This window comes from Schistosoma haematobium, chromosome 1 (genome assembly GCF_000699445.3).
Source record: "Schistosoma haematobium chromosome 1, whole genome shotgun sequence".
NCBI lineage: Eukaryota > Metazoa > Platyhelminthes > Trematoda > Strigeidida > Schistosomatidae > Schistosoma > Schistosoma haematobium.
Window position 1 is genome coordinate 42420545 of NC_067196.1, and position 12812 is coordinate 42433356.

A 12812-nucleotide genomic window follows, 5' to 3' on the forward strand; every position below is an offset into this window, starting at 1 on the left:
ATTTCAGTGATTTTAGCTCAGAACAAACATGAAGGCGCAGCAGAGAGAGAGACAGTAAATAATATCACTAAACAACGGCAAAAAATCAAACAAATTGCTTCACACAGAAGTTCAACTAATAATGTTGCTTGTTTATAATAAGACTGAATAAGTATTCATATTCAACGGAAGTCTAGCGACATGATGTTTTACTAGTTCTATTTACTATATTAAAAAACGACTTTGTAAGTAAACGAGATTCAACATATATGACAAATCCGACAAAATAAAATTAGAATATTGATAATTGGAGTAAGAGGAGTTATACATAACAGATTTGGTGGATCTTTTAGTAAACTTTAGATGATCTTGAATTTTCGTAAAAATCAAACTAGAATATAATTTATTGTATTTCTAGTAACGTGAGACAATTAAGTAACACTACCTTCTTGTTCAATTTAAGTATAAGCTTAACATCATTATAATTTATTACACAGTGCCATGTCTTAAATTAACTGTCCACCAGCGAAGCGAAATGAAGCGCGGTGGAGAAGTCATGTGAGCCAACTCCATTTGATCAAGCGTTAATCAATATTTATAGCCAGATAAAAATAAGCCACAGACATGTGATGAATGTGATAAGAAGTGTACACACACATATGCTCGTATAGTATAAAATCAGTCAGGATTGATAAGTTAATGATTAACAAGGTCAAAACGTGACACAAGTAGGATGGATAAACTGGCCTGTCCAGAAGATAGAACAAATCATATGGGCTTAACATAGTAACTGAGACTACATGTCAAGTATACATTTTCCGGAGTTGAAGGATAGAGCCTCTGATCCCAGTGTGAGGTTAATTGACTGGTGCCAGCTGTTGAGCTCCCGACGGATGTCACTGAATCCGCAATTTTCGTCCCATATCGTAAAAGTATCATATATATATCTCTTGTATATATGGGAACAGTCGACTATTTATCAAAGTACGGTATTCTCCGGTTATTTTATGAAACAGTCATCTATAAGTGACTCCATCGATGCTTCAACATTGTCGATCATAATCATTATGAAACCTGGACTTTACGTTGAAGGTTCATCGTAGAAGTAGTTACCATAGATAGTATTCCGGGACACGAATATCGTCGGTTTTTACTTTTGACATAGTCATATAAGAAATATCTTCACGAATGAGACATTTTTGATAAGTGAATCAAAATTAAGTAATACCTTCCGATTTTCGGACATATTGATGTTAATTACTGAATCAACAGAATCTATTAAGCTGATGTCTTACTCGTAGCAAATTTTTAGACAAGTAGCACTTGCAAGGTATAGAGAACTATTTATATGTAGAAAAGAGTATGAGGAAACATCTTTATTATGCATGTTTGAGAAACCATATAACTGTGGAAGGACAAGATCCAGACGGTTCAAGGTGTCCGAAAAGGTCAAAACTGATGATTTGTTTATTGAATCAGCACATAATTCTTTTCATAGGATGCAGTAGTTGTGATTTGTATTCTCCTGACAATAGTTGCTTGGTTTTTGATATTCTTATTTGTGCATTTATTACAAAAGTGTACATGGGCCATTTTCAATTGCTCGAAATCTCTGTTACAGACTAAGAAATTACTTGTCTGACAAATTACTACGATTTTTACAGATGGCAAAACCTCAAGAAATCAGGGTAATCAGACGTTAAGGTATTAAATAAAAAATCAGTATGACATCAAGGCTGCCTTCGATTCTTTGCACAGGACTGTTCTCTGGGATTGTCTATCGGAAAAGGGTGTGCCTGAGATTTTTAACAGCTTGAAAGCCTTCAGACAGAGTGAGGGCATACAACCACCTCTTTCCACTGTTCCATTCAAGCAATAAGGTTGACCAATCTAATCCTTCCTCTTCAATTTAGCCATCGATGACATTCTGGAAACAGCTCTGATGGATGTAAGCAATGGTGGTGTGGATCTGTTGTCTGGAGAAAGATTCCTCGACTTTGAGTATGCGGATGATATTAGCTTACTGTGCGATAATACCCAAACCATGCAATTCGCACTTAATCAGTTGGCAATCAGTGTCCGTAGGTAAGCTATGTGCTTTGCACCTTCGAAGTGCAAGACTGGCAGGATCCTGCACTCACCCTGGATGGCAAGCAGATAGAAGTAGTCGAGAAGTTCGTGTATCTGGGTAGCTGCATAAGTGCTGGTGGGGGTGTGAGTGATGAGATCAATGCACGTATAGTGAAAGCCAGAGTGGCTTATGCCAATCTTGGCCACCTTTGGCGCCTTCGTGATGTTACTCTGAGTGTAAGACGACGCACCTAAGATGCGTCGGTTAGAGCAGTTTTGCTCTACGCTTGTGAAACCTGGCTTCACCGAGTCGAGGATGTTAGACAACTCTCTGTGTTTGATCATCGTTGTCTCCGAAGGATTGCTGACATTCAGTGGCAACACCATGTTAGTAATGCAGAGATTCGGCATCGTGTGTTCGGGCGCAGCGACGATAATTCAGTTGGTATCACCATCTTGAAACATCGAATTCGGTGGCTTGGACATGTTCTACGAATGTTATCCTAGAGAATTCCACGTCGTGCATTATTTTCTGACGCTCAGACTAGTTGGAAAAAGTGGAGAGATGGTCAGTGTATGACGATGTGTCGTGGTATGAAAGAAAGCTGCAAAGGACTGGCATCTGTTGGTCCTTCACGACTCCCTGGTTGGGGTCCTAGAGACGTTGCAACACAGTGGGTAGAGACGTTATCAGATATGTTTTAGAATAGAAGTCAGTGGCGACCCTGCTGTAACTTTCTCCTACTTTCTTCATAAAAAATGGACGTTACTTCTTTATCTGGAAGAATTCTTTCTGGTTGTACCTTTTATAATTGAACTGCTCCTCCCATTATTATTATTTCACTATCACACACTAATTTCTGTTCGTGTTGGTTCTCATTTTTCTTATACACATCTTACATTCTTTATCTCTTCACATTCTCACTGTTATTGTGTTGCCCATATGTATCTGGTGCCCCTTTATACCAATATTTGTGTTCAAATACATAAATAAAATAACAAGATAAAAAAATAACACAAAAGAGCAAAATAAAGTGAATAAGAATATGATGATACGATGTTTATCGTTAAACATAAAAAAATATTTGTATACTAATATGAATGATTTTCAACAAAGTACGATAAGTTTTGAAATAAGTTATCAAATTTCATATTTGCCTGCATGAATTGAACGTACAGTCAATGGCTACTATAAAGCGGTGACAAATTTGAGTAGATTTAAGAGAAAATTTCTCTCACTTAATCTTATCCAAATTAAAATGAAGCAGTGAAATAACAAGTCAACCAACGTAAATGATACATACTCCGTTTACTTTATTTGATAAATTTATTCAAGTTTACCAATTAATCTACACATTCTATATAAAGATTACCGCCCTTACTTTACTACTCGATAATAAATCAAATGCATCAGTGATTAACTACCTGTAATCATTTTATACTATATCGCTTGAGACGTCAACTCCGCCCGTAGCTCTTCTAGAGTTACTGCCGGTCCCAAGCCCGGGTAAAGGAGTGAGGTTGGGCATTGGGTTAGCGACCCCATTCCATAGAAAACTAACTCGCTAAAAAAACACTAACCAGAAAAAATTATTCAAACAATTTAAACTCTGCCCTGAGAGTTAGAAGGTCTTCATTTAGAAGAATTATGACGCCTCATGGTGAAAGCCGAGTTCCTTCGGAAGCCACGAGGCAGATGCCCTTTCTAACAACCAGAGCAAAAATTTTTGTAGGTAAATGGAACGTCCGAACAATGTGGGAGACCGGGAAGACTAGTCAAAGAGCAACGGAAATGAGGAGATACAACTTGGCAGTACTGGGAATCAGCGAAACCCATTGGACCCAAGCTGGACAACAAAGGCTAAATACGAGAGAGATGCTACTATACACCAGTCATGAATAGGAAAATGCTCCACACACTCAGGGAGTTGCTCTAATGCTGTCCAAAGTAGCATGAAATGCACTTGTAGGATGGGAATCTAACGGATCCACAATCATCAAAGCATCATTCAAAAAAAAGAAGGAGGGGATCTTAATGAATATTATCCAGTGTTATGCACCCATCAATGATAGCCACGACGACATTAAAGATCAGTTCTATGAGAGGTCGCAATCAATCATAGTGAAGTGCCCAAGAAAGGATCTCACCATTCTGATGAGAGATCTAAACGACAACACCGGATATGAAGATATCACGGGACGACATGGACTGGGACAGAGAAACGAAAATGGGGAAAGATTTGCAAATCTGTGTGCATTCAACAAATTGGTCATAGGGGGCACAATATTTTCACACAAATGTATACACAAGGCTACATGGATCTCACCGGACCACACTACAGAGAACCAGATAGATCATATCTGAATCAATAAAAAATTCCGAAGAACAATGGAAGATGTGAGAACCAGGAGAGGAGCTGACATGGTTTCAGATCACCATCTAGTTGTGGCCAATTTAAAACTGAAGCTAAAGAAAAACTGGACAACTGGACAAACAACACTACAAAGGTTCAATACAGCCTTCCTTCGAGATGCCAACAAAATCAACGAATTCAAGATAGCTCTCAACAACAGGTTCCAAGCCTTACAAGATCTACTGAAGGAAGAAGAAACTACTATGGAGGACAACTGGAAAGGTATCAAAGAAGCATTAACTTCGACGTGTCAAGAGGTTCTGGGTCTAAAGAAGCACCATCATAAGGAATGGATCTCTATAGAAACATTGGACAAGATCAAAGAAAGGAAGAACGAGAAGACAGCAATTAATAACAACCGAACACGAGCAGAGAAAGTCCAAGCACAAGCTGAATACATAGGAGCAAACATGCAAGTGAGGAAGAGCATTAGAGCCGTCAAGAAGAAATACGTGGAAGAACTAGCAACGACGGTGGGAAAAGCTGCAAGGGAAGGAAATACGAACCAACTTTACGATGCAAAGAAGAAACTAGCAAGGAAATACAGTAAACCAGAGAGACTGGTCAAGGACAAAGAAGGCAAGCCAATCACTGAAATTCAACAACAGCGGAACAGATGGGTAGAGTACTTCGAGGAACTCCTGAATAGGCTGGTTCCAATGAATCCACCGGACATCGAAGCAGCGCACACAGATCTTCCTATAGATGTCAATCCACCAACGACGGAAGAAATCAGAATGGTCATCAGACAAATCAAGAGAGGGAAAGCAGCATGACCAGACAATATACCAGCTGAAACTCTTAAGTCAGACATCGAAGTAACTACAAGCATGCTTCACCTTCTATTCATGATTTGGGAGGAGGAACAAGTGCCGATGGACTGGAAAGAAGGACACCTCATCAACATTTCAAAGAAAGGACATCTGAGCAAATGTGAAAACTACAGAGGCATCACACTACTGCCAGTACCAGGGAAGGTCTTTTAACAGTGTTGCTGAACTGGATGAAAGATGCGGTAGACGGTCAACTTTGAGATCAACAGGTCGGATTCCGTAAGGATCGGTCATTCACAGACCAAATTGCGACACCATGGGTCATCGTCGAACAATCAGTTGAATGAAACTCGTCACTATACATCAACTTCATTGACTATGAGAAGGCGTTTAACAGTGTAGATAGGAGAACGTTATGGAAAATTCTTCGACACTGTGGAGTTTCTGAGAAGATTGTCAACGTTAACTGGAACTCACACGACGGACTACAGTGCAAGGTCATGCATAGAGGACAGCTGACAGACACATTCCAAGTAAGGAACGGAGTCAGACAAGGCTGTCTACTCTCTCTCTTACTCTTTCTTCTGGTGGTCGACTGGACTATGAAGATTTTGACATCCAAGGGAAAACATGGCATACAAGGTACGGCTCAGAACCAGTTAGACGATTTGGACTTCGCAGATGACCTAGCCCTCCTATCGCATACACACGAACAGATACAGATAAAGACAACCAGAGTAGCAGCAGTTTCTGCATCAATAGGCTTCAACATACACAAGGGGAAAACCAAGGTCCTCAAATACAACACGAAGAACATCAATCCAACCACTCTTGATAGCGAAACTCTGGAAGATGTAGAATCCTTCACATAACTGGGAAGCATCATCGATGAACAAGGAGGACCCGTTGTAGACGTAAAGGCGAGGATTGGCAAAGCAAGGGCCGCATTCCTTCAGTTGAAGAACATATGGAACTCAAAACGACTGTCAACCAATATCAAATTCAGAATCTCTGATACCAACGTCAAGCCAGTTCTACTGTACGGAGCTGAAACTTGGAGAACTACAACAACCATCATCAAGAAGGTATAAGTATTTATAAATGGTTGTCTACGCAACATACTCAACATCCATTGGCCGGATACCATCAGCAACAGCCTTTTGTGGGAGAGAACAAAGCAGCTTTCAGCTGAAGAATAAATTAGGAAAAGACGATGGAAATGGATAGGACATACACTACGCAAATCGTCAAACTGCATCATGAGACAAGCCCTAACTTTGAATCCTGAAGGAAGGTGGAAAAGAGGAAGGTCAAAGAACACATTACGTCGGGAAAAGCAGATATGGAAAGGATGAACAACAACTGGAAGGAGCTGGAAAGGATTGCCCAGGACAGGGTTGGATGGCGAATGCTGGTGGGCGGCCTATGTTCCTTCACGAGGAGTAACAACAGGCGTAAGTAAGTAAGTAAGTAAGCTTGAGACGTCACATTTCAAAAATATCTAGTAAAAGACACCAAAGTATATTTTTGATAAATTGGTAATAACTTGAAAACATACCACACATAGTAGTTGGCAGAGTAATATACACTTTAACCGTACCTAGTAACTTCCCTTTCACACACTTACCCTACGAAAATATATCACATTTTAAGTAAACTCTCAAAGTTAATCTAAGTTAATTTAATTACCAAAGAAAATTTGATTGACCACATGATTTGAGTAAACTGAGTACAGAAAAAAGAATTAGTGATTTAAGTTTACACACCATTTAACACATAGCACTTCACTGATTAATAATTAGTTCAAAATAATAAAATGATGGACTGGAAAATATCACAGATGCAAAGAACTAATGAATGTTTCTCAGTAGAACAAGACTATCCCGTTGCTGATTATGAGTTACTTGAAACAACCAAAAAAGACTACAAACCGATAAATGTATTCTGATTTTTGTTTATACAGTAGAAAAGTACAAACCTGGTAAACATTGAAGTAATAGCAAACGTGTAATATATCATTTCCCATAAAACTAATCTTAGTTGACAGTAGGAAATTGATCTTTTTCTTCCAAATGGATTACAACTACAAATATGAAATGTTGATCTCTGTCATTAAGAAAGAATAAATTTTTTAAATTCCATAATGATCAGAACTAGGGCAATATTGTGCAGTTAGGTAGAAGGACAGATTTCTAATTACAATCATTACTACAAGACCTACATTTTTAGGGCGTTTTTTTTCAAAATGAATTTAAAGACTTCATGATCAAAAAATCGAAACACAAGAAACCTTGAACTGACTAATCCTGATTAGTAATTGATTTATTGTTTAATTTTTAGGGCTGATTGAATTATATAGATTGTATTTACAATTTGAATAATAGACTAAGTGATTCAAACAGAATTTCCTGATGTATATAAATCATTAGAAAAATGCATCTGCAATCTAGAAGTGTGTGATGGTTTCTCAGATATTTAAAGCAACATCATTTAATGTCTCAATTAAACCTATGCAACTCAGTGAAAGTCAATGAAAATTTTTACCATAACTAAACGGTCATAAAAGATGAAAATCTTAAAAGGTAGAGTTAACAAACCATACATAACACTATGATCGTGTAGCACGTAAATTTCATACATTAACTAATAGTACAAGATTGATAAGCACAAAAAACTACAGTTGAAAATATTGACCATGTAAAATGAAATATTAAGGTCACTAATATTGTTATTAGATCTAATCCAGGTGAAATATGCAAATCATATGCATTAGTAGATGGAAAATGAATACAAACAATAAGAAGTATAGTAATAATATTGTTATAATGAGTACTAAGTTAATTTATTATTGGTCAACTAATGATTAAAATTTACCTTCAGCTTGATTAACAACTGATGGAACAATTGATTGATTATGTTCTGGATGAAATGCAGTAACATTGAAAATTTTCTGTATTTTACCAGCGTGTAAATTTCCGTTTTCATCTATACTCTAAAATGGTAATTTCTTTTTTGTTTTTAAAAATGGTTATTCGAAATCTAAGAGTAATAAAAAAACTGACTAGAATAATGAATAGATAAGTTGTAAATTGAGATACTTAAATGTAACTCACTAGATATGAGAGCTAGTGAAACTAATTTTGTTGCTAATACTGAAGTAGTTGAAGCCAATTTCGAATACATTTATCATTAAGTCAGTCAAAACGATATGAAGTGCTAGAAAGTTTTAAACTTCATCAACCATTATCGGCCTCTTGCAGTGAAAGCTATCTATAAATAAATATTAGTAATACTGAAGTCAGCCTAAATGAATGCATTAAAAATGAGGTTAGAAATATTTTAATCAATAGCCACAGATTACGTTTTTTGGATGTATGTTCTTTCCAGAGAGTATATAAAAACTAACCAAAATGAAGAAATCCAAACTAGTAGTAGAAGATAACTGTTCTCGAAAAATTTACTTTAAGCTTTCGAATTGCTTAGCTAAATACACTAATGACCTTGACTCATCATATACTTTAACTTTTTTCAAAGTTATGACAAGATTTCAGGATATATGGCAATTACGATCCCTTACGGCTCTATTTCCATTTCTTAATATATACATCTTGAAGTAAAAGTTAAAGAGAAGAAACTTAATATTTCTTAGACAAACGTCTTAGTAACAATACAATAACAGTCTATGATCTTTGGGTATCATGTTAGGAAATTTCGGGGTATTTTGAAAATATTTAGCTTAACAATCCCAGAGTAGATGACTATGAAGTGAGTGCAAAAATTAACGAGTATGCACTTAGTAATACTACTATATGGTAAAACACAGTAGGTTAAACAGCTCATGTAAGATATGATAAAGAAGCGATCCGATTTACATACGTAATTTTCTTAAAACGAGCTTATAAAAACCTTCATTTTTACAATGATTGCCGAAATTCGAATAAATACTACTGCTAAGACTGACACGAAAAATTTGGTCCTTCAAATAGAAAACATTACACTATTAATCCGTTTATTTTTCAATAACAAGCTTCCTTCGACTAAGCCTGAAAGTAAGTTCTGTTTATTTCGTGGAATCAATAAGAAAATCCATTTGCGCAATATTCAGCATCCGTAAAGTTTAAAACAAATGATGAAAATTAAGAATATCTTAGAAATCTAATCATTTGATTGTAAGCTAGAAATGTATTTTGAGGATAAGATTTAAACTTGAGCGAGTGAACTGTATTTTGAAATTTTGAGTAGTTGATCAGAAATTTAGTGACTAAATCATTGAAACACACCAATGAAATGTTCAATACTCATTTGTCTAGTTGACACTATTTTAAATAATGTGGTGTAATCAGTTATCAACAAACGAGTCCGTTTTTCTTGAATTTTCAACTACCTACATTGGGTTTTTCATTTACACCGTAATATATGACAAACATGTTGATACAATAAAGCAAAGACTCAAAATCAAATACGAAAACATCTGTTAATATCAACGGCATATAATTAGTACAAAATACAAACCTCAGTTAATTTAATAGTATAATCTTCTATAACAGGTTTTCTATCTAAAGAGAGCCAAAATATTTCATCTGTTTTATAAACACGCGCTCGGCAGATTCGTCGAAGAGATAATGGTTCTTCAAGTCTATGGATAAGTAGGCGTACAACAACCGTGAAGAATATACATTCATCTACAGAAAAACATATGATAGAAGAAAAAAGTGTTAAAATTTCGGCTTCATTTCAACAAAAACATTGAGGTCAATTTATGACATGCGGATCATTTAAATATAACTTAATGTTTATTAAAACTGAAAATATATAATCTAAGTAAGAGCACGTAGTCTTTTATTTACATAACGGAACATTGTACAAAAAGTTTAGTTTAATAAAATAGTTGATACTTTTCTTGAGAACAACTATTTCTTGAAATGACACAGTATTTCAGATGGGGGAGTTAAAGCATTCGACTTTCAACCATTGAATTTCAGGTCTGAACCCCGCTAAATTTGATATAGTTAGAGCAACTAGTCAGTATTATCAGGCCACATATAAGATGTTCGGCTTGAACCTAATTACACCAATTTGTACTTAATTGCTAACTTCCTATTTAAAACCGTAATTATGAGCTCTACTTTGTTAGCTATAGTAAAGCAGATGGGAAATGTGATACTCATGTAGTTCACCAATAAAATATCGATTGCATTTTAACCGACATACGCTAAAAAATGCAGGATTGCTATAGCATGATGGTTAATCACGAAATTTTTGTGGTATGAATACTTATTCTTAAAATATTCAGAATTTATTCACTTCTTTTAAGTTGCACAGGGTTTTGGAGATTGTTGAATTACAAGAAATCATGAACCTACTTAAGTTAGACCACCATCTAAAACCTCAGAGCATTGAAAGACCATTTCGTCCTAGTATAGGACTTTTCAGTGGTGCGCATCCAAGATTCTGAACGCGCAACTCGAACACAGGACCTTCGGTCTTGTACACGAATGCTTAACCCCTAAACCATTGAGTACAGATTCAACAATGTTAATGTCTAACTTCAACAAATCCATGACATTGCACCACCATTTTTCATGGACTTTGGTGGGTAACTACCTTACAATCGACACAGTTTAGCTCTACATGTGACGGTTTTGCACAAGAAATCCGGAAATGTTTTCTCGAAGTTAGTCACCAGTGAGCAAATGATGATTATCAGTATGGGGTTGGGGAGATTGTTGAGTAGTAAAGAAAACTCATAACTGTACAAATTACAGTATGCTAAACTGTAACGAAATAATTAGCACAATCTTTAGCTAGTATATACGAAAGAAACATAAAAGATGTACATAAATTTAGGGATCATCTAGTTTCAAAGAAAATTCACAACAACCTTCAGATTTTTACTTTTCTAGTAAGTGAGAAAAGAAACAGTATGGTGTTCTTTTAGACTTTCAGTAATATTTTACAACTTAACTCATAAGCTCCAATTCTAAATGATGGTTGAATACTGAAATATTAATTTTCACTGATAGCATCTTACCATGGGCAGAAACGGTGGGAAAATGATAATAAACGTTTTATAATGGTAAGTTTCGGAAACAAGTTTATAAGCGAATGTTGTTCAACGTGGAAATTTAACGAAAGTTGACTTAAAAAGAGACTGGTATATACGCTCATTAGGAAAACTACGAAATACCATATACGTATCGTCAAAATAAAGTCAGTGCAAATATAACTATATAATTTTCATAATCGACCTGAAAAATACATATAAATCAACAAATGAAGAACTAACCACGACTTCCAACGACATCAAACATAGAGAATTGATTATGATTTGATGGCCAAGTAACCCAAGTAGAAAATGAAGTTCCGCTTAAAGAATTAGATGATGCTTCTCCTCGTGTGACATTTTCTTCGCCTCCCAAATAGGTTAGTTCACTATCTGATAAATAACGACCAAAACCCAAACATACGTCTAAAATTCTAGATGATATAAAAATGATTTAATGTATGTCATATACATACGTTGTAAACCATGAGAAAAAATATCCACACTTTAAAACTGATCATTATGGAATTAATATTTTCAGAATTTTATGGTGGAATAAAATAGCACAGTCTTAGTGTTAATATGTAATATGTAAATTTTAAACTAGCTTTTTACGATCACAATATTTGCATAAAAATATTATAGGAAAGATATCTACAGTAGCCTACCGAAATCATATTGCTTAAATAGATAATGGTATCGATGCTTAGAATTTTTCAAATTACGTTTCATTATTGTGAAAACCGGTTATGAATTATGATTTTAAAACTTCAAGGTTTTAAAATATGATTAATCTCACAGTTTTAGAAAGCAAACTAAAATGACCATTATGTTTGCAGCTTGCTTCTAGCAGTGAACTTTGTGGATGCAGAAAAGGAACTGAAGACTAAAGCATCTCAGTGTACACAAGATTACACAAACAGTCCATTTGACTTAAGCATATTTGAATATGAACTCTAGCATATTCATTTTGATATTTCCTCGTTATTTTAGTTTATGACATGAACGTTTCATAAACGTTATAGTCTTAATTCGTTATAAAGTGTGGGATTTATTAAGTCTTTCCAAGCCTACTGTTAATAAATTCATTCATCTTATGTTTATAAAAAGTCCATTATTAATTATTTTACACTGATTTTACTAATTTGGGCTTAAATAATGACTTGTTCGCATTAAAAAAGGATTCAATGTGTCAGTATATTAGAGTAACCATTCTTTATTTGAACCCTCAACTAAGTGAACATTAGTATTCATTTACTATTGGGGTCGATAAACATATCACGAACAAATTATTACCCCAGGACATCCTAATAACAATAATAGTGATCAGCTGCAGTAGTTAAGTCGACATTTTATAAAGAAAATTTTGAGGGATAGATAAATAGAACAGCTTTTTTATGAATACTTACGTCACATACAACAATCTGACCAGTAACTTTGTCGTAGCACAATGAATTCGAATAGTTTATAAGTAAGGATTTCAAAAAAAGAATAGTGTTCTAAATATCAAATAAAATAACTGAATTAATAGAT

The 12812-nt window shown here is 35.2% G+C and overlaps 2 protein-coding genes across 2 annotated transcripts in view; one reads left to right on the forward strand and one right to left on the reverse strand.

The window, feature by feature from the left end:
• The window catches only part of RABGAP1 (Rab GTPase-activating protein 1), a 38835-nt gene that overhangs the window by 21529 nt on the left and 4494 nt on the right, over window positions 1-12812 (reverse strand). The window contains exons 6-8 of the mRNA XM_035730795.2: window positions 11523-11713; window positions 9749-9918; window positions 8111-8228 (exon numbers count right to left, since the gene is read on the reverse strand). Coding sequence (XP_035586340.2) covers window positions 8111-8228; window positions 9749-9918; window positions 11523-11713 — 479 coding nt within the window. The remainder of the gene's footprint in view (window positions 1-8110; window positions 8229-9748; window positions 9919-11522; window positions 11714-12812) is intronic.
• MS3_00009857 (uncharacterized protein) lies at window positions 4076-9749 on the forward strand. Its single transcript, XM_051218256.1, has 3 exons — window positions 4076-7933; window positions 7972-8065; window positions 8117-9749. Exon 1 carries the CDS (start codon window positions 4439-4441, stop codon window positions 5237-5239), a length of 801 nt encoding a protein of 266 aa, XP_051074100.1. The 5' UTR covers window positions 4076-4438; the 3' UTR covers window positions 5240-7933; window positions 7972-8065; window positions 8117-9749.

Coding starts and splice junctions, on each gene's coding strand:
- MS3_00009857 (XM_051218256.1), top strand. CDS start 4,439: ATGGAAGATGTGAGAACCAGGAGAGGAGCTGACATGGTTTCAGATCAC.